Genomic DNA, 21,864 nt, shown 5'->3' on the forward strand with positions numbered 1-21,864 from the left:
TGGGTGGCTGGTGTTTTCTTTACTCTGCCTTATTACTTATATCCTCTCCATACCTCTGGTGGGCCGGTCTACCAATCTGTCCCGCTGCATATATACACACCTTTTGGTGTAAATTTGCATCAGTACTTATCACAACTTTCATCCTTAGGCTCATGTCTCACATTTAACATTCACGAAGGTTTCTATCTTAAAATTCATTTTTTGCTTGCTTGACATAGACTTGGTATCGGTGTAGCCGAGCTAGACTCGTGATGGCGTACAAGGGGCTGATCGAGTGCAAAGTGCAGACTGAATAGAAGAAACAGTCCACTATGGAGAAAGCGCAGGAGAGAAAGGCCTGGGACTATACCCAGCGCAACAAGGGTGCTTAACCAACCAGGCGCCCCCCGCCAACTTGTTTTTTTCTTGTTATGCCAGCAGTCCAGTCTTGTTTGAATCGACTTCGACAGTATTAGATATCTGCGCTTGGGTTGACCAGTACCATTATCTCATATACCCAAGATAATACCGCTCATTCTTGTCTTGATTTCTTACTGATTTTCTTGCTCGCCGAAATAGCCGCTGCTAGACCTGCATAATCATTCAAGAACGAACAAATTCTGGGAAATGCACGCGCGGCTTAGCCCTGCAATGCAAGTGCGTCATCCTGCCCAAGATGAAATTATGCTATAGGCTGCCTCGCGACTCAGTCCAAAATCCGAAAAGTTCACTCTCAGGCCAAATGATTACTAGGGACAATATCAAAGCGCGTCTGCGCTATTGGGACAGGGATATGAGAGAGGAGGTTCGATCACCAGCAGAAAGAACGAGGCGCCCATACTATCCAAGACACGTACATCCTTGTAGATGTTCCCTGGCGCGTGTGTAGGGGTGCTATCCATTTTATTCGGGACACGTCGCTCGGCACCCCTGCGCTTGCTTGCAGATATGCATGTCGAGAGCAGCATTACCCCTCATTTTGTTCGATAGTGAGGCTCAATCTACCTGGTTCTGGACTTTTGTCTTCTCTTCGCTTGCACGGTTCGCATCAGAGACGCCCCTAGCGACCTGGTAGCACCTGGGTAGAAGATAGCGACTCAATGCGTTTGAGCGAAATGCGTTGACCAAAATCTATAAATTGAATCAATGAGACCCCTCCGTTAAGCAGAACTCCTCTCCATCAGAACTTGAAGATTGATACCACCTTCAATTATCCAGCTCGATTTTGCTTTCACCATGTCTACCATGACCCAAGTTGCCCCGGCGGGCCAGATTGTTGCCTCTGAAGCAAGCCATCAGAACCTTCAGCTGCTCTTCAAACAAATCCACTTCTTCGCTTCTATTCCTGAGTCTCGTGCTGCATTGGCAATGATCAACGAAACCATCCATCTCCAAGAGCAGCTTGTAGCGAAGGAGAATGCGTTGAAAGAAGAACAGGAGAAACTGAAAGTCTTCGAGAAAAGAAAACAAGATACGATCGAGGAAATGTTCGAAGCCAAAGAGAGGGAAAAAGGAAAGCAAAAGTAGACTGCTGCCCACAACAACATTTTGGGCGCACAGATTGAAGAGAAAGACAAGGCTATCGAAGGATCCAAGAAGAAACTGGAGGAGCTTGAACGTGAGAAGGCAGATATCCGCACAGAGCTCACACAGGAGAGAAACAAACATCAAAAATCTTTGAATGGCATCAGTGCTGTTGTGAAGAAGCTGAAAGATCGGGACGGAACAATTGCCGAGATGAAAACCGCAGAGTCGACATTTAAATCGACCCTAGCATCAGCAGAGAAGGATATTAGAGCACTGCAGGCCGAGAAAGCGGCCTTGAACAAGGCCTTGCAAGCAAAACAGACGCGGCTTCAATTACTCGAAAGCTTTACTGTCGAGCACTCTGACATCAACGACGATGCGGTGTAAGTCATGAAATGATTACCAGACCGCGACTTTGGGCTCATGAATGGCACATAGGATAAACGGCTTTACGAACCTTTGCCAGCTGGCCACACGGGAAATATCATCCTGCTTTCAGCAAGACCTTGACGCTAAGGTTCTCGAAGTAAGTCTCAGTGGCCACTTAGTGGCTCTCTCTGCTAATTCCATCATCATAAAAGGACAAATCCATTTGGGACAAGTTTCGCAAAGATCACTTGAATCTTTTACAGCAGAATTTTCCTTTTAAGGCATCCAACACATCCGCGGCCAAGGATATGCGTCTCGCTATCACCCTTGCTATCTTGTCGAGGGAGATCAACAAGCACATCTTCCAACCCAACTATATTTTGCCCGACGATTCTGACATTCGGGAGACACTCATCGATCTTGCCGGTGAGGACCCTGAGAAAGAAAGATTTCTTCGATCCATGCTTCTTTCGATCGATCCCAAAGCCCAAGACGAGACCGTGGAGAGCAAAGCCAACAGTGTGGTTCACAACGTGTCGGGACAACTGTCCAAGCTCATATCCCAAACCCAACACGGTGCCGTTCACGCAAGCATATCAAAGATTGTAGGCGAAGCAAAAGGATTCTGGCGTTTGGTCCAGCGAGCTCAACATAAATACGAGATCGATTTCGAGGATTCCTATTCTGATGAGCGTCATGAATGGAAGCCTTTCGCCTTCCCGAGCGACGGAGATTTCAGAGGGACTGCAATCGCTCCTGTCGGTCAGGATGGGAGCTTTTTTACTGTTTTCCCTTGCCTGTACTCGATCAATGATGGTGAGGAGGAGTGTTTGGTTGAAGTGGCTCAGCTCCGAAAGCACCAGAGGCAGTGCGTGGAAGCGGCGAAAGAAATGGACAAAGCTCCATTAAGCCCTACCAGCAACGGAACGTCGTCGAGTCCGAGAAGGAGGAAAACCTCCGTTGCTTGCCCGAATGGATCTTCCAAGGGCAACGGTTTTTTATGAAAAGGATCGCCGACCGCTTGATGGGTAGGGGCTGGAATAAACGGCGGCATTCACTTGGCAAGAGAAACTTGCCCTCGACAGTGCACAACTGGTACGATTGATGGACGTATTTTGGTGACGATTCCGGGCTCCTTTTATCTTTTGCTTTCACTGGTTATTGACTTTCCCATCGTTTGGAGATTTTGTGTCATTCTAGATTTTTGAGTTCGAGTCGACGAGGTTGAATATCGAGCCCTGCCATTTAATGTTATTGATTGTCTGAAATACACCACGAGAGAACGAAATCAGAATCGTATAGGTTTGTCAATCCAAACCTCTGGAAGTAATCCTCCCATGTCAGCGAGACATGTATGTCAGCAGTGAAGGGAAGTCAAGTCCCTATGTGATCTTGCCGTGCGTCACCCGAGATTTGGAACGACGGCAGTTGATGATCAACGGAAAGTAGTCATCGGCGTCATGCCACCTCGGAATTGACACATTGGGTCCATTATGATTCGAAATAATGAAGGTCCCATCAGTGAGCCGATTTGCTGCAAGGTATTTAGAATCGTGCACGCCCTGGTATAGACGAGATAGAGATTGGTAAATTCAACGCACTCTGGGTGGGTCATTGACCACAGGTGGAATATCGACCTCGAACCCGTACTTGTCCTTTCTCACGCGCTGATCACTGCATCCATCGTTCCCGACCCCAACCCAGTCACATCGCGGCATGGACCAATAATCAAGAAGAAGGGCTCATCCTCGGCTTTGGTGCGCGCAGAGATGTCAGACGCCTGGCCAGGAACGGGCAACATGAGGTAGTGAAGGTCAACGAGGGCAGAAAACGCGACGTCCCCAAATGACCACGCGCTAATGCAAAGAAAGCAAACGGCCGCGCTGGTGTGCCAGCTGATTACGCGATCTGAATCGGACCTGGACTTGTCACCATTCGTCACTATTCCAGCCGCGAAGCCTAGCTATCTACCAAATGGCTCGAACCGCCCTGCAGAGAAAGGATGCACGCAAATCTCACCCCCTATCAACACCAACTGTTTCATGATCCCTGATTGTGCAAATATTATCTCAGTCAGTTCGTCTACGTAATGATCGTCCCCTCAACTCCGGGAAGCTCTGCGCACCTTGGCCCTCGAGGCCAGCGGCGGCTAGACGGCTCTTTTCAACCTTCGTAAGGCATTCCTACAATCAATCGATTGCGTCTCCCAGATGCTCACAACATACAGGATTTCCCTGCGCAACTCGACATATTGGGCATGTCCCCACTCCTGGGCATGGGCGCCGCGTGGGATCGAACCGACCCTGCGGCGATGGACGTTCTAGATAGTGGAATCGCCCCGTCGACGGTGGGGTTATCCACTTTGGTTCCTTCTCACGTCTGACGCAGGAGTAATAACCATCCTGGATATTAAATGAGTCAATTTTCCTGGCTAGGCCGGAAGTGGCGTACCATTGAGGATGATCAAGAGCGTGAGGTAAGTTGGGCTGTGTGGAGCGCTAGAGATGTCGAAGGATTGGAATCGGAGTGATCTAACGTTTAATTGGTAGTATGCGTTTCGCAATATCCCGACAGGGACCTTCTGATAGGCTCAGGCCATTTGAGGCTATTGAAGATACCCATCCCATATATCGACGCGCCGATATGCTAATCTCCACCCAGCAAGTGCAAGGATCGGTCATGCGCAACCAAAGTGCATGATTTAAACTATTGTTAGGCTATTTGCCTCCCACCGCGTGCTGGTTGGGGGAGTCGGCGCGCGCTGACGTTCAGCCTCACAACGCCCGTCCTAACTGTATGGTCTGATTGCTCAATATGGTGACTTCTTGCGTTTTGTAGAAGGCACTGAGCAACGTAGGCAAGGGACTGATCCTTGTCGGACTGGTGTGGTGACTGTAGTTGGATCGCACCAGTCCTACGTCACATCAACCTGAACCTACGCTGCTTATTCGAGGGGCAAGTCCGCGATCTTGGGAATGACCATATGCATGCCAGACCAGCCAACCTTCGGAAGAGGCGAGCATATGAAGTGGACGGACGGAATCCGAGATACACGAGGCACCGAATAGTCCGTGGGGAACGTCTGTGCCCGGATAACGTTGGCGGAGACGTCAACAAATGGGAAAATATAAAGGCATCACTACGCTAGGATGGACCTGGAAGGTCGTCAAGTCCATCTTGGCCTTGCGGAAATCGGGACTGATAGACGAGCTGCAGATCAATGGCGCAGGGGGGTTTCAATCGAACGGCGCGCTCGGAATCTGGCCGACCGACCTGCGACGGCGTGGAAGATCAGCGCGATGGGGCTGATGCTTACTGACAGCTGGAAACTGGGAAACCATCGTGGATTCTCTGCAGCGGTTTGGCTTTACGGAGTGGATAGTCGCCGACTTCCGTCAGCGCGCCGGATTTTCTCCATGTTGGGGGCGCAAACGTCGAGCATGATTCAAGAAATCCCAGGTCCCCGGGTCCCCGATTCCCCGATCTGAACGACTTAGACGAGAGACGGGGCCAAGGATTGTCTTGAGGACTGGTCTCGGTCGATCTCCGCAACGACCTCCAGAGTCCTGGAGACGTTGAGGAAACCCAGGTCATAGTGATGAGAAGGAGGGCTACGGGCGCAGCGCCTGCGATTCTCGCCTGCTAGCAGCATACGCGATTTGCCCAAATATAACCCTGCAGAGCCACCAGGCCAATGCGACCAACGGACGTTTTTTGTCCGGCCTCCGTGCTGATTGGTCTCGCCCAACTGTCTCTAGGTAGGCCCTGTCGCGACGAAACCCTCGTTTAGGAATGATCCTCGAAGGATTGAAGCAAAAACGAGGTGGGCCGGAAGGTAAGTAATCCTTCGCTCGCATTGCATCTGCTTTCGATCGTCAAGCTGAAACATCGTCAGCCATTGGGTCCGAAAAGGGGGCCCTTTCCTCTCTTTTGCCAAGCAAGCTTGTATTCGCCATGTGGTCGACACCTCCGCTGGACATAGAGTGCGCCGACATGCCGACTTGGGGGCCAATGGGGGCGCGTACTCTGCCGACTCGGAAATCCTACAACTACGCATGGGAGTCCGCACGGAAACAAGCACGTCGAATATCAGTCATTTCGAACCAAAGTACATGCATTGTCCGAGTTACTCTCCAGATATGCCGCCCCAGAAGAGATCTCGATGCAAACCGATCAAGTCTTGCCTGGAATGCAATCGCAGAAAGCAACGGGTGTGTATTCCCGGTCCCTGCTTACGAGCCAAGCATGCTAAGACATTCCAGTGCAATCGTGAGAAGCCATGCAACCATTGCACCGCTCGAGGAGTCGAGCATTTCTGTGTCTATTCCAGCAGTCTAGTACAAACGGGTATCAGCAAAAGCCGCCGTCCGCCTCAAAGCGAGCGACGATCCAAACCATCATGGAATCGTCACCAAAAAGAATGTTTTTCCGCTGCTAGTCCATCATCAGAGTCTGACTCGAGCGAGACGAGGACCAGACGCTATGACTATCCGCCACCAGGGCACTATATTTGGCAGCCCAACACACACGACACCAATATCTCCTTTACACTGTTCGTCCAATCTCTCCTCCCGATATGGAGTTGTAGAATTAATTGCAGCCCACTAACCCGAGCGCCATTTTACAGAGAATCGCAACGCTCGCCAGAGCTCTCAGAGGCAACATTACCCATTCAGGGAGCTCGTCCGGAACCATCATCATTGCAGGAGAATTGGCCGGACCGGTCGACCGTTGATTTTCTCATCCACATGTGGATACAAGAATTCAACCGGCTACAGGAGCTGGTGCACGCTGAATCATTTAGATCGCAGTACGCTTCCTGGTGGGCTATTCATGCTGGCACAAAACCGGGCGCCGCCAGTATCGACGAGGACTACGACTTTGGCATCCTGATCCTTCGCATCTGTCTGATCAGTTTACAAAACCTGCCCCACGTCAAATACCCGACTGAGGGAATTCTGAAGGTAGATCTTGGCGGCGTCGAGCAATGGTTCTATTCGCTCGCCGGCAGACTGGAGAAGTCTCGGTCGGCGGAGAAGAAGCCCAGTCTCATAACTGTTCAATATCAATTCTTTCACGTCGGCTATCTCAAGAACTATGCTCGGCTACGAGAATGCTGGTCGGTGTTGACCACGACCATCAAAGATGTCCATGAGATGGGCCTGCATTTGCAACATCCCAATCTTCCTTTGACCGAGCTGGAAATGGAGATGCGAAGGCGAACTTTCTGGAATATCTACGTATTTGATCGGTGAGTTCTCGTATCCTCGCTCCAGTACGTACTTCCCTAACGGTGCTTTTAGTTACATGTGCACTTCCTTCGGCCACTGGCCTCTCATCCCGGAAGGCTACTTCGACATAGACGTTCCTCACGATACCATCCAAGCACTCACCACGAGCCCTTATATCCTCACTCCATTCACCGACCGAATCTTCCATATCAAGCTGGCACGCTGGCAAACCGCCTTCATGAGCCCTCCTGCGTGGCAGGACGACCAGCGAGACCCACTTGTTGTCGCTGAATTCGCGCAGCAATTCGAGGAAGTCATTGCGAATCAACTCCCAGCCCCGTTCTGGATTGACAACCCTGATAAATCATGGGATACGGTGGAGCCGTCAATAATCTCCAAACGAGAGACGTTGTACTTGTCCATATTCAGTACCAAGGCCGCCCTTTACGGGGCCTTTGCCGACCCCTGCCACAGCCTTCGTGGTAAGAGCAGGGTGTGCTCAGACAAAGGCCTTATTTTCCTCGCCCTCTCGCATCGCCGATCCTTGATGAATGTCACCTGCAAAGTAATCACCTCCATTCAGAAGACATACGTTCTGTCGGATAATGGGGCCTCCTATCGACTCTTCATGCTTCCAATCTCGCTCATCGACGCGCTCGCGTCGCTGGGGGTCTGTTTACTCTCTATCCAGGCAGATCAGAGAAGACTCGAGATGGAAGGCATACAAATCAGCCCTGATGCCGAGCTGCAATGTCACTACGCAACCTTCTTCGACGCGTTCAATCTATTGTGCCAACTGGCTCCGAACTACGGCATTGTCCAAAGAGGGTTGAAGCTTCTGGGGGGGCTGCATGGCATCTTACGAGCCTCTCTGAGTGAACCGAATATATCAGACACATTTACGCCCCCAATTGCAGTGCTCCCGGCTACGATGGATCCCTGTGGCTTTGATCAGGTCCTCGGGGCAGAGACATATCCGTTGGAGCAGGCGTTGGCTGCTCTAAGTCCCCCGGGGAATGCAGACTCCCACGAGTGCCCATTGTTTCCAATACCCAAATGGGTACCAGATTATTTGGAGTCGACCAGTCGCAGCTGGCTGTTCCAGGAGAAGACCTTTGGCAATCTGTAAGCCTAGGACCGGATGAGCTGTGTATCTCACGTTGTAATGATTTTTTTGCTAGCGGGGAGTGGCTGGGTAACTCTTTCATGGAGATCGACGATATAACTAGTTAGTTACGCTGTACATAACCGACGCCATCAACCTTTCATATCATGTCGCACTGGATTGTATGATTCTCAGCCCTCCGACCAACATATACCCTCAAGTTGGACTGCCTGTGGACTGCTCTGTGCCCCGTCATTGTGAGCCTAACTGGATCACCCTCACGGCAGTTCCATGTCTGGTGCTACTGTGCAACCCACACGCTCCTGTTCAGGCAGCACTGAACGAACATATTACTGGACCAGAGTGAATCCGAGCTCCGGAGCATCGGATGACGTGAACACGAAGTGAAGTTTAAGCCCCCATCTCTAGTCTCTCTGGCACGTTTCTGAATCCTGATGGCGTCTTTGTTGATAAGAATGGCCCCCATTCTCCGATCCGTCAGACCAGTTGGATTTTCGGGCATCTCTTGGCAATTATGGGTCAGCCCTTTGCTGATAGCTACGATTTCATCATCGTCGGTGGTATGTAGAGCCCAAACATGCAAACCGTCCTTTCTAACTAGCCAGGGGGTACGGCCGGGAATGTCGTCGCTGGCAGATTGGCGGAGAATCCCAACGTCAAGGTTTTGGTCGTCGAAGCTGGGGTCGAGTATTGACTAGAATGACCCAAGGAGTTGATGACCTGCTGCTGATTGGAGCGAAGGAATCCAAACGACATTTCAGAGATCACCACGCCGGCTCGCGCCTTCGAACTCCGCAACAGCCAGTACGACTGGGCCTACCAAACAACCTTCGTCGACAAGCCCGACTACGAACGGGTCGAGAAGCCGAATACACGAGGAAAGGTTCTGGGTGGCAGTAGCAGCCTGAACTACTATACCTGGATTCCCGGAAGCAAACCGACGTTCGATGCATGGGCCGAGTATGGCGGAGACGAATGGACGTGGGACCAATGCCAGAAATATCTTGAGAAGGTCAGATATCTTACTGAATCCTACGAGACAGTTAATTGAGATCGTGCCTTCATTCTAGCCGGCAAGCTACCACGATGACGGTCACCACTACGATCCCAAATTCTCCCGACTCGGTCGAGAAGGCCCCCTTCATATTTCCCATGCGAGTCTCCTACCGCAATTGCGTCCATTCCGCGATGCCTTGACGAAGGCTTGGACGAGCATGGGACACCCATTGCAAGATGATGTATTTTCTGGTCAAATGAATGGCCTCACCCACTGCATGAATACCATCTACAACGGAGTTCGGTCGAATAGTTCCGTCTTCGTGAAGGGTAAGTCCAACGTGGATGTGATGGCATCGACAGTGGCGAGAAAGGTCAATTTCGACGAGGGAACCGCGACCAGCATCACCGTTCTCCGACATGACAAATCCGAAATCACCATCCGAGCCAACCGCGAGATCATACTTTCCTGTGGTGTTTTCGAGACACCCAAGCTGCTGCTTCTCTCCGGCGTGGGACCAAGGGTAGAACTGGCCCGACATGGAATCGAGCCGGTTGTCATATCCGAACACGTCGGAGAGAACCTGCTTGATCATCCCATTCTCCCTCACGTCTTCCACTTGAAAGATGGTCTGGGTCTGGATAGTTATTTGCTTCGGCCCGGCCCGGCGCACAGCGATGTCCTGCAGCAATACCTCGACGACAAGACAGGTCCACTCTCGAGTGGGCTCCTGGAGCTGGTGGCTCTTCCTCGAATCGACGAGCGATTGGAGAAGTACGAAGTTTACCGCGAAGCCAAAGCGAAGAATGGCGGCAAAGACCCATTTGGACCTGAGGGCCAGCCTCATTTCGAGATTGACTTTGTCGTATGTGGAGACCGAAACTTCGCGTGTGGATTGACGCGCTGATGATCATGCAGCCAATGTTCGCCGATGCCTTCCAGTGGCAATTCCCCGTTCCACCGGAGGGAGATTGGTTAACCGTCATCGTGGATCTCGTTCGTCCTCGATCGAAAAATGGATTCGTCCGGTTGACCTCGTTGGACCCGCACGAACAGCCGTATATTAACCTCAACTACTTCTCCGATGAGCTTGATATCCTGGCTCTGAGAGAAGGTGTCCGGTTCATTGACGATATCTTGATGAAGGGCGAAGGGATGAAAGAGATCATCGGCGAAGATTACCCATGGCCCATGCCGCGCGACTCCGATGAGGAGATGGACCGCGTCATTCTGGATCGATCGCAGACCGGATTCCGTGAGCTGGCCTCTCCCAGCCCAGCTCTACGTGATTTGTGCTAAGCTTGTTCTTAGACCCTTGTGGAACGGCCAGGCTGTCCCGGGATATCCAGCAGGGTGTTGTCGATCCCGAGCTCCGAGTGCACGGCACGAAGAATCTACGTGTCGTTGATGCCTCTATCATTCCCGTTATCCCAGACTGTCGTATTCAAAATTCAGTCTACATGATTGGGGAAAAGGTAAGTTGGGTATGAACTCGATAGACCTTGCTAATCTGTACACAGGGCGCGGACATGATCAAACGAGCATATCCATTCCTTTACGGTCAATATAAGGATTTTTGATCGCGTTTCTTAGCAATAGTGCTTTTGATTTTGTTTCATAAATGCCTCGGAAGTCGCCTTAGTTTGATAAGAGAGCTTATAACATAGGAGTTTGAAAGAGCTTCACTAACTGATGGGGGGCTACCTGAGCATTTAAGTAGTCCCTCTAGTCACTAACGCCCTCCAGTGGAATAAAGAAAAAAGGGATAATAGGAAATTTCAAGCACGATATTTCTGCCATCCTCCTCTTTCCCACTTCCACTCTCTGGCATCACTTCTTTTCCTTTGCCTTCCATTTGCTCCCAAGGTCCCAAGATGAGCTCTTGTGGGGTATCTGTGGCAGTTGGTACACATGAAGGCCTGCGATACAGAGCCCCATTCCTAGCGGCGTGTTGTAGCCACAGATCTGATGATACCGTCACTCAAGATCGAAGCTTCCAATTAGCCAACCTAAACAGACCCTTTGGACCACTTCCCCTTCGCCCGAATGCGCCGGCCAAACACATAAAACAGAAACGGGATTGGAATCAGCGCGATGGCAACAAAGCCCAGCACACTCGACGCCCACGGAGTGCCCAATCGATGAAACATTGCATTCGCAAACAAGGGGAAGGCGCCAGAAAAGACACTACGCAAGAAGGTGTTGACCGCAACGGCACTCGCAGATGACTTTTGGAAGGTATCAATGAGATAGTTCAGCGATGCCTGGAAGATAGTGAAGAAGCCGAGCCCTGTACAGGCTGCACCGCAGATAGGTCCAAACCAGATGGTCTGCGGGTCACTGGTCCAGCCAAGAATAAACAAGCCCGCGGCGAAGAAGATAGAGCCGACCATCATCGGCGGGAGGCGGGCCTCTGGAACGGGCCGGTTGTTATTTGCTCGGAAGCGCTGGGTATAGAAGCGTTGGTTGATAATATTAACGACTGCGCCGAGCAAGATGCCCACGAGGAGTGCCAGAAAAGGCAGCGACCCGACGAGGGCGTTCCAACCGCGTAGCTGCTGGAACTGGATGGGAAACGAGGCTAGGGTGAGGTAGAGAATGCCGTAGACAAAGGAGGCGTATAGAGCAATAAGGAAACAGATCGGGGTGAACAGCAGCTGGAAGGGCCGGACGAGGTAACGGGCTGCTACTTCCTTGACGCCGGCATCCCATTCCTCGTGCTCGGCATGTAGCGCCCAGTTACCGGACTGCAGTCGGAGTCGCCGGCTTTTGGCGACGAGGATTACAGGCGCATAGCTCTCGTCCAGGCACACGAGACCGAGCAGTAGGGCTAGGACCATGATCATGCCGGTGATCTATATCAATCGGCAAGTTGCGTTAGATAGAGGAATCGTCTCGTCACTTCTTGGTGGTTGGACTTACGTATTCCATCCACCTCCAGTCCAGACCTGTCACGGCAATTGCCCCGCCCACAATGGGCGCAATAACTGTCCCCGAGACGAGCGTGAGCGCATACACTGTGACCGCGACTGCGCGATGCTGCGGCTGCCAGATGTCAGCGAGCACGCCGCCCACGTTGGTGGTGGGGGCGGACCCGAAGAATCCTGTGAAAAAACGGGTGATCATGATGGACTGCACGTCTTTGGAGACGGCCGTTGCAAATGTCAGCGCAACTGCAACGGTGTAGGGCGCCAGGACTGCGACCTTCCGGCCGTAGAACTCCGAGCACGGCGCCCAGATAAGGGGACCAAGGCCGACGCCGAACTGGAACAGTGAGATACCGAGTAGGCCTACATCCTCGGAGATGTGGTAACTGTTATCGACTGCGGAGATGGCAGGGGAGAACCTGCGTACAGTGTTGGTTAGTAGTGAATCGACAGGATCAGTCATGGTTGATGTTGATTAAGCTTACGCAGAGCTGGCCCATGCAGTTCCTAATTAATGAAAGAGGATCCATGTCAGCTAATAATTATTAATAGAGCAATAGAGACATGGCACGCATACCCATTGTAATTAAGCCGTATAAGATAGTCGTCACAGTCTTCTTCGTGAAGCTCCAGTTCAGCGGCTTCAACGGATCGTCCGGGCCGTCAAACCGCACGATATACTCGCCATCCGTTTTCAAGTGCTCCAGTCGGTGGGTAGGCGTCTCTGTCTGGCCTGGCTGTCGACACCGAATCCAGGACAGAAAGGACCGAGGCGTTACAACCATCTTGGTTGGTGGATTGTCGGCCCCAGCGGGCACTTGTTTGAACACCGTAGTCATCTATCTCTTAGTGCAAAAGAAAGACCAACCATCTTGGTCTCACGGATCGGCTGCCCTCATGATCCATTAAATACTACCCCTGGCACGGAGTATTTGCAGACGATCTGCTCAGAGAAAACAAGGCTGGAAGGTTGCCAGTCCGAAGCGCGGCTGATCGGCAGCCAGCTCGGCCGGGAGTCGGACATGATAGCCCGATCTGGTCATTCGGCTACATCAATCTGTCTTGACAATAGAACTATATCCTGTGAACCCATGACTACGTTCAAGTTTGACGTCGAATCTAAGTACGCACATAATTTAGGCGAGGTCGTGGAAGCCAACTTGGAAAAAGACATTGCCAACAGTGTAGGTGGTGATGTTCTGGCAACCCGCGACCGTGAGCAGACCAAGTGTGTTGAAGATCATGAACGCAAAACCAGTATCGAGGCCCCAGACCTCCGTGATCTCCGCGAGAGGGATATTGACCACGCCACAGAGGATACACACAGCCTTAGAGATTTCAGGGGTATTGGGAAGATAGGCAAAGTCGCTCGCATGTATGTCTCCAGGCTGTTTGCGACCTCTTTCTCTATGGACAACCAGCAATGGCCGAGTATTCTGGTCACTGTTCGTCTGTGCAACTTCATTTGTTGGGGACGCGGACTTCACAACCAGCCCCACGTCTGGAACAGCTCTGGTGCTATAAGAATAAGTTGGCATCATCCTGAGGAAGGGCTGGAAAGGAAAGTGGCAAAGAAAGATCAAACGGAGAATCCATCAGAGGTCAATCATCATAATTGTTGGATCAGCTAGTCCCAAGCAACTAAGACGTCACGCCTGCTCAATCCTCTCCGAAACTGGGTTGCAAATCTTATCTGATCATACAGTTGTGAACAATCGCCGGTTGTTTGCTGGACATGGCATCAAACCGCGGTCGCGCTGCTCTTATCTCCGACAATCTGATCTGATTAGATTCTCAGCCTTGGCATTTCGTCCGACATGACCAGACTGAGATGAAATTCGGCCGAAACCAGTTCCGCTCGGAGCGGAGAAAATGCTGGCGAATTCGCGAGCATCCCCTGAGGCTGGTCCAGGAATGGTTGGCTTCAGGATCCATATGATTAGTCCAACAGCTTAATATACTCGAAAAATGCCCGGGCATACCGCATTCGCCAGCATTTCAGGTTAAATGTCCACATCAAACCTTCTTCCTTATATCTTTCTCACGGCCATTCCTTCTTTATCCATATTCTCCATCCTTGGATCATCGATACCTGTCCAGCCAAAGCTACGCTCCTGCGCTTATCAACTCGTTCCCTTATTATCGCCGCAGTGGGTTCCAATATGCGTCCTCACGAGTTGACACCAATAATCCACCAGTGGAAGGCCAGAGAGTCGGACTCAAACATCCTCCTCCCAGTGACTGAAAATCCCGAACCAAGCCAGCCACGCTCAAGTACCTATCTTCTTTCAGCCAGTATTACAGCTCCACCTATATCCTCTGATATGCCAAACGCTTCTGGGAGGAGATCCATATCAGATAGGTCCGGGTACACCGCAATGCGTGCCAGCCGACGACCTATATTGCTCAGCCGCCTCTTTCTAATGACGAAGTTATCGCAAAAGCTGAAGGTGACATCATATAAAACATGAATTTCCAGCATATCCTTCCAATCCTCACCTGGAGCGAGAATGTGGAGAAGTAGATGCAGGGCCTCGCCCAAGAGCTGAAATCTGCCGAGCACAAGTTACAAATGGTCTGTGGTCACACTCCGGAGAGCAGCTCCCTAGCCAGGTCCCTCGCGAAGAATTCGAAAGTCAACGATCACCCTGGGCAAGCGGTGCTACTCGATCGTGATCAACTCTACGCCGAGCAAGGAGACAGAACAGGGCAAAGAGAAAGGTCGGAAGACCAGTCTATCCTCCCGGCTACATGGAGTTGGGAAGCAGAAGGTGGAAGATGGTGAACACGGAGTTGCTGATGGAAATGACAAGCAGGATGAATCCAAACAGCGGATTCCCGGGGTTGTTGGATCTTGATCTGGGAGACGTTACAACTGGAAGAACTTATGATGGGGATGAGGAAGCCGTCGAGGACAGCGGGAGTGGATATAACAGATTCTCTCTCCTCGGGCAATGCACAATCTGTGTTCTCTATACCGCTAGCTCCACATCTACTACTGCTTCCATCTCTATCAAAGACCTTGTCCACTTATTGATCTTGTTTGGTCTACATTTTTCAGTACTTTCGAGATCTCCATTAGGGTAAAAATCCCCGACGCAAAAATTAAACAAGTTCAGCTTCCTCATCAGTGCTATGTATCGCAGCGTATTGACCACTGGAATTGTGAAGAAATAGATGGCAACGCAATAAATGCTTTTTTTGGGTTTCTGCATTGGTGCTGCTGCATTCACGCTAGCTGTGATAGTATAATACTAAGAGAGCTGCCAGTGCGACCTGAGGTATCCTGTTGGAAGGCTCTGGAAATTTCTACAGACTCCCTTGTTGAACGTCTTTGATCGACCATCAACTTCTGAAATACTCAACATCTCCCGCCCGCCTCTACAATCCTCATATATCGCAATATATCTGACTGTCTTTTTGGTGAACTTTAATCAATTTGTATATTACAAGAGCATCCACCCGCTCGATGCATCCATCCTCAGAATTATCCTGCTTTGACCGAGAGTCTCCCATCATCACCAACCAACTCTATCCCTCGCGAGCCATCCATTTTCGCAAAGGGCAGCTTCCTCTACGACTGGGCGGATAGATGCGTATAATCTAGACAGGCGTCTATCGTGCACTTGCAATATATCCCGTATAGCGCAACAAAAACGCACAGGGGATCGATATTCACGCCGTTGTACCGATGGGAATTTCTTCGCCAGCGGATAGCCCCGAAGTGTCTAAATCCGCGGCAGCACATCAAGGAATCTCCACCCAGCTACTCCTAAGCAATATGGAGTGTGTATTCCAGAAATCCTGTTCTTCAGGTCTGAATTCACTTTGCACTCGCATCATCTCTTAAGCATGGGTTTGTACACCCAGAAGTGGTACCCGACTTTTGCCCGGTAAGTCGCCACGTTCAAATTCTATATCAACTTCAAGGTTAACCCTTAACGGACCTGTTGCATCTCAGTCTATAATTATACAAAGACACATATTTCCCTACGGGTACACCAGGATGACAGAATTAATATTACGGACGGTTTGAATGGAAGAGAGGTGCCATTCGACCTTTTCCGATCGGCTCTCACCTGGACGACGAAGCCATAAAGGCACTGCGGCTTTTGTATACAGCGAACGCATACGGCCTTGGGACCTGCAGTACGGAGTCCATGCCAACAGTTCGTCCCCATTTGACTAACAACGCGACAGTTTGACTATCCACGGAGGCAACGGCAGTATAGCTTGCTGAAGCACAAGGGCAGCAAATCAGAAATGGTGGATTTGGCCACGGACAGCGCCGAGAGCTTCGATGTAATGCGTGGGTCTCGCATACTTCGATAGAGGGGAATACAACAGGCACCAATTGTCACGCTCGTTCAGGGCAGAATCATTGCCTCGAGCTCACGAATAAGCACACAATACTTATTCTACGTTTTTGAATCTCGGTTTTTAATTTTTTTTTTCGTGCGGTCCGGCTCGCTGCTAGTGCCAGAGATTGTGTGGTAAACAGAAGAACTTCGGTCTAGTTAGACATGGTGACGACAATCTTCTTGCATGGTCTTCACAAAGAACCACACATTCGCTCAGGCGGGTTATGCCAGTCTGGACTGATCGATCTGACGCTGTGACGGTTGGTGATTTGGAGTTGAACAGCACACAGTCCCAGCTATCTTATTCGAGTCACCCAAGGAGGGTCCTCGACGATCAGCACGTATCCGTGACCGAATGCTTCGCCAGCAAACATCGTCATCATTATCCACGTTGATCAACACCTTTTTTCTTCGTACATCTCTCTCTCTCTCAGGAGTATCACCACGGCTATTGGAAGTCCTTGGACCCCGCCATATAGGACTTTTCCATGGCAAATGCGCGCGAGGAGGGGTGTGTTCAACCCACATATATTTATCACGACATGACGCTTGGTGAGAGCCTGGAACTCTTCACGAGGGCTGATAACCAGTGGTACGGCGCTGGAAGCTGGCCTCAGGACGCAAGAAAGACTGCCAGTAACTGGGGTATTCTCGAGTCTCAGTTGGCCAAGGTGTGCTCACTGCTTCCGGGCTTTGGAAGCCGTTTTCAGAATCGGTGGTGGACTATGGACCTGTCCAATGGCCCTCGTCGCTGGTCACCAGTCTTCCTATGACTTCCCAGGTAGCTCAAAGAAGAACCCGGTGGTAAGTGAAATCGTCCAGAAGCAGCGATGATTCACTGATGATTGCTCTAGGAAGTCCAACTTCTTTCTCGGCGGTACCTTTTCTCTCGCACTACCTGCGCCCTCTTCCTCTGATCTATGGCACTGGCGATCTGTCGTATAAGGCTCCCGGGCAAAGATACAGAGGAATTGCAGATATAGGCGTGGGGCTTTGAGTCCCTGCAATTGGAAGGCATCATATCTCGCACATCCATCAGCTTGGACGGCTATATATCCAGTACATTTTCTATATATGCAATACTTTGTAGACCAGACAATCTCGGAAAAGCCGCCATAAAAAGTGAAACCCGCCCGCGCTGCAAACGTAGAAATCGCAAGTTCAGAACAGCCAGGAAACGAACTTCTGATAGAACCAGTGCGACTGAGCATGCTTTTCCACTTCCGCCTCTTTCTGAGCCAGGTAAGCAGCCTCTTCACGGTCGATCTCGTCCTTGCCGGTCCAAAGGTCGGCAGTGGCGGGATCCACACTCTTGCAGCGGGTGGTCAGCTTATACCCGACGAAGAGAATCACATACAGCGGAATGCCGAGGTACGCGGTGATGAAATTCTTATAGTCAAAGTTGCCCCATTTCTTGTTGTGCGTGAAAACGTCGTAGTTCTTGGTGAAGGCGATGAGAATGCAGAATGCCAGAGCAGCGTAAGAGCCGGCGACACCCAACGGGGCAACGTAGGCAAGGCTCTCACGAGGAACATTCTGCGCCTTGCGTGCCCTCACAAAGCAGATGTGCGTGATCAAGATGGAGATCCAGGTCAAGATGCCGAAGATGGTGACCAGGTTGACGAAGTACTTGAAGACAGTCTTGGAATCATTCGAGACATTCATATAGGCGAGCAGGGCGATGATGGAGGAGATGCCCAGCGCAAAGACGGGCACACCGCGACGATCGGTCCGTGCAAAGATCTTGGGTGCCTTTCCTTCGCGGGCGAGGCCATAGATGGTGCGAGTGGCGATGTACAGATCGGAGTTGGCGGCGGAGAAAACGAAGAGGAGAATGCACGCGTTCAGGATGTGCGACAGCACTGGAATGCCCGACAACTCGATTGCGACAACAAATGGAGACGCTGCGGCGGAACTGCTCGCCCCGACGGCAAAGGCGAGGCTCTGGTCGTTGTACGGCACTAGGGTGCCAACCAGCAGCACCGACAGCACATAAAAGAACAGAATGCGGTAGAAGGTCAATCTGATCGCACGGGGAATGGTCTTGCGCGGATTCTGGGCTTCGCCAACGGTGACACCCACCAGTTCCGTGCCGAGATAGGCAAAGGTTGCAGAGACCATGGTCGACCAGAAAGCGTAGAATCGACCGGCATCGCCGTCGGTGATGTACGTGTTGAACGCCCCAGGGTTCTTCCAGTATCGAAATCCCTTTCGGTCATGGTCGGGACCACCACCCAGCATCAAGATGAAGGACAGCAAAATAATGCCCACGACGACGACCACCTTGAAGGAAGACAGCCAGAACTCGAACTCGCCGAAGAATTTGACTCCAAAGTAGTTGATGCAGACGATCAAGATGAGAAAGATGGTGATCCAGACACCCGCGTTGACCTTTTCCGTTGGTATCCAATATGATATTACCAGTGCTCCAGCCGTGAGTTGATTTGGTGAGAGAATGATGTATTTGAACCAGTATCTGTCCGGGTATCAGCACTTGGTCCAGGGTCAAATGTCGGGACTTGAGCGCTCACGTCCAGCCCATGGTGAATCCCAATGCCGGATCACAGAATCGAACCGCGTAACCAGTAAACCCAGATGGCAATGGAAGCCATGCGGCCATTTCTCCGAGAGCACACATCACCAGGTAGACGATGAATCCGACCCAGGCGTAGGCAATCAAGATCGAACCGGGCTGCAAATGTAAGTAACTTGTCCGCATTCATAGATTTCAAGGCCACTTACACCGGCTCTAACGGAGTGTCAGCACGAATATCAGAGTCCCAAGTCAAAGGATAACTTACTTTGCCAGCGCTTCTCCCGTTCCAATAATCAGACCGGTTCCAACAGCTCCTCCGATGGCTAGCCAGCGGTCAATCATGTGAATCGCCACCATCTCTCGGGGGCGAGGACATACCGATCATGGTGATATGGCGAGACTTGAGGGCACGATGGAGGTCAACATGGTTGGCATCGGATAGGCCACCCTCCTCGGCAGCTTCCATCCCATCTTTACTATATTCCTGCTTGACTGGGCTTTCCGAAGCGAAGCCCTCCGTCTTCAACTCTGCCCCGGTCATGGCTTCCCAGAATCAACGTGGGAGTATGTCGTATCTGATTGGGATGCTTGTAGGCGCGGGAACTGAGAGAGGAACAATGAGCCAGCAGAGGATAGTCAGGAATATTTAAATGCCCCGGGGCTGCTACGAATTCCTTCCCGTACGACAGGCAATCTTCTGGCAACTTGCCGCAAGCCAAGATCAGTTTCCCTTGGAAGGAGATAACAAAGGAGTGGAGGGATCAGGATGGCGGGGCGCACAATGATATATCAGAGCCCAGAGATAAGCCGGAAGACCAACCTTGGAAGCCTTCGTGTTCTGCGCGTGTGGGAATTTGTGGGGGAACGTGCGAAGTGTCCAAGTGCCTGGGGGGGCTTGAGTGTAGCATTGCAGGTTAGCAAGGCAAGTTGTCCCCGAAGGCGACAATAGCCGGGTCTTCCTTGCGCCTCTTCCATCTCAAAGTGCAGATGGAGATGTGCCTATACCACCTACACCGGCCGAACGGCCTTGCACTTCATGGACGAGTTCGCAATCCGCTTCTCTGACTACCATCCAGCGTTTCCCTTTGTCAGAGGTCGTTGATAAGACACATAACACGATCTGTTTTCCCAGCGGGGCGCCATCTGCCAAGATCTCGACATGAGAAGGCTATTCTACTTTGGCCTTGTGGCCCCCAGCGGGGATGCTGGGCGCGGCTCGCTTTGCATCGGAATATTTCCACTGTCGAGTCTGTCTTATCCTAATGGAGAAATACTTTAAAGCTCGCCGCATGGAGTCCCACTTCCATCTGGGTAGTGTCGACGAAAGGGCGTCCACTAGTACACCAGGGCCTCGACCAGTCTCCAGCCCCCAAAGAGGCATTCCGGCCTTGCTTGTCGAACGATTTCAGGACATTTGTCTAAGCCACCCGTCAGCCTGACTCCTGTGTACCATTCACGGATAGCCGGTCCGCCTATTCTGGGCGGCGCAAGCCGAGGAAGGCAGATTGCCAAGGCCCCGCCAAGCCTGTCCGCCCCGCCCGCTGCAGCCAATCGCCGGCGGCGGACACCGCGCAATGGCACCGCGGCAGTCTTGGCGGTGGCCGTCCACAGCATTCTCTCGGCTCTGCTTGCCATTCTCCAGTCACGGCCGAAGGATTCTGTGGGTCTGGCTGGGGAAGCATTCTAGAATGAGAGATCCTTCCACCTATGGGGCCGACACCGGATACTCATGACAATCTTCGAATGTGTGTGCTCATTCTCTATTCGTCCTTTCTACAATATTGCGGGTGGGATTCCTTTGAGACGGAAAGAGCATTGAAATCCTCTATCCACTGCTTACTCGGTGAACGTTGCTTGGCTAGGTTTCCGAGTCGGTCCCTTGGCATCGACTCTCTTCGGTTCCGTTATTTTCTTCTCTAATCATAGCTTATCAGCTTCGCGCAACGGGTCTGCGCAGTCCTTGTTTTCTCTATCTCGATCCTTTCCCAATGTTTACTTGTCCAGAATATGTAATCGATATCTGGAGTCTTGGAAGACTCGGCCGAGCTTTCTAAGCTTCCTCCAGAACACGAAAGACAATCCAACTAGAAGCCAGCCACCTACAATACAGCACACAATAAAGCCATGACTCTACGCCCGCAGGACTCTTGACGAAAAACGTTCAGCAGGCCCTTCGAGCTAGGTGGGGAGAAACTCCAGTATTCCGAAGGGTCCTAGAAGGACGGACCTCGCTGATATCGACGCGCCTTGTTGATCTCACATCTATCAACGCTGTTCAAGTCTGCACTGGAGAAAACAAATGGATCCAGGACCATTCAAATCACGACCAAACAATGACCGAGGACAAGTCGGAACAATTAACGACAATTAGCCCCAAGTCTCCGCACTTAAGCGCTTCCTTCATTCAGCCCCCAACAGATGACTCTACGGCACAAGGTCCGACTGGAAGACCGGAGCAGCAAGCTAATGCACAGAAGACCAACTATTGGATTTTTCGACAAGGGTTATGCGCGGATTCAAAGCCGGTGCGGCTCCAGAACACGGCGTATTCGCTGCATCCAAGTGACGTGGCTCTACAGACATGAGATCATTCCTAGATCACTCGGTATTGCATCAACAGCTGTGGATGAGTCTGTGCTGGCGTGTAGATACGCGACAATGACTGAACAGAGGTGTTCATGACTCCATATCCGGCCGGGCGAGGCAGTCGGGCATTGAGGATTTTGACGAATCACTCCCGCGTCTACACCTCGCATTCATCGCACTTTGTACAACTGTACACCGCTATATATGCGGCTCCAAAGAGATCGA

General features: G+C 51.3%; 6 protein-coding genes across 6 annotated transcripts; 3 read left to right on the forward strand and 3 right to left on the reverse strand.

Moving 5' to 3' along the window:
- Positions 1 to 1,215: 1,215 nt before the first annotated feature.
- N7459_001859 (uncharacterized protein) lies at positions 1,216 to 2,879 on the forward strand (the record flags this gene model as incomplete). Its single annotated transcript, XM_056941044.1, has 4 exons — positions 1,216 to 1,428; positions 1,507 to 1,889; positions 1,945 to 2,032; positions 2,088 to 2,879. The coding sequence occupies 4 exons, from the start codon at positions 1,216 to 1,218 to the stop codon at positions 2,877 to 2,879; spliced, it is 1,476 nt and encodes a 491-aa protein (XP_056802899.1).
- Positions 2,880 to 6,623: 3,744 nt separating this feature from the next.
- On the forward strand, positions 6,624 to 8,235 carry N7459_001860 (fungal specific transcription factor domain-containing protein; the record flags this gene model as incomplete). The annotated part of the gene is made up of 2 exons (XM_056941045.1): positions 6,624 to 7,126; positions 7,179 to 8,235. 2 exons carry the CDS (start codon positions 6,624 to 6,626, stop codon positions 8,233 to 8,235), a joined length of 1,560 nt encoding a protein of 519 aa, XP_056802900.1.
- Positions 8,236 to 8,746: 511 nt separating this feature from the next.
- N7459_001861 (GMC family oxidoreductase) lies at positions 8,747 to 10,809 on the forward strand (the record flags this gene model as incomplete). The annotated part of the gene is made up of 7 exons (XM_056941046.1): positions 8,747 to 8,792; positions 8,838 to 8,919; positions 8,974 to 9,244; positions 9,303 to 10,094; positions 10,148 to 10,484; positions 10,541 to 10,704; positions 10,750 to 10,809. The coding sequence occupies 7 exons, from the start codon at positions 8,747 to 8,749 to the stop codon at positions 10,807 to 10,809; spliced, it is 1,752 nt and encodes a 583-aa protein (XP_056802901.1).
- A 429-nt stretch (positions 10,810 to 11,238) lies between these two features.
- Positions 11,239 to 12,995, reverse strand: N7459_001862 (MFS transporter; the record flags this gene model as incomplete). Its single annotated transcript, XM_056941047.1, has 4 exons — positions 11,239 to 12,084; positions 12,152 to 12,575; positions 12,642 to 12,663; positions 12,734 to 12,995. 4 exons carry the CDS (start codon positions 12,993 to 12,995, stop codon positions 11,239 to 11,241), a joined length of 1,554 nt encoding a protein of 517 aa, XP_056802902.1.
- Positions 12,996 to 13,292: 297 nt separating this feature from the next.
- Positions 13,293 to 13,893, reverse strand: N7459_001863 (siderophore iron transporter; the record flags this gene model as incomplete). Its single annotated transcript, XM_056941048.1, has 2 exons — positions 13,293 to 13,657; positions 13,860 to 13,893. The coding sequence occupies 2 exons, from the start codon at positions 13,891 to 13,893 to the stop codon at positions 13,293 to 13,295; spliced, it is 399 nt and encodes a 132-aa protein (XP_056802903.1).
- Positions 13,894 to 17,678: 3,785 nt separating this feature from the next.
- N7459_001864 (dicarboxylic amino acid permease agtA) lies at positions 17,679 to 19,594 on the reverse strand (the record flags this gene model as incomplete). Its single annotated transcript, XM_056941049.1, has 5 exons — positions 17,679 to 18,993; positions 19,049 to 19,209; positions 19,260 to 19,266; positions 19,319 to 19,376; positions 19,432 to 19,594. The coding sequence occupies 5 exons, from the start codon at positions 19,592 to 19,594 to the stop codon at positions 17,679 to 17,681; spliced, it is 1,704 nt and encodes a 567-aa protein (XP_056802904.1).
- Between the last annotated feature and the right edge of the window lie 2,270 nt (positions 19,595 to 21,864).

This window comes from Penicillium hispanicum (assembly GCF_028827665.1).
Source record: "Penicillium hispanicum strain IBT 35686 chromosome Unknown utg000002l_segment0_segment0, whole genome shotgun sequence".
Lineage (NCBI taxonomy): Eukaryota > Fungi > Ascomycota > Eurotiomycetes > Eurotiales > Aspergillaceae > Penicillium > Penicillium hispanicum.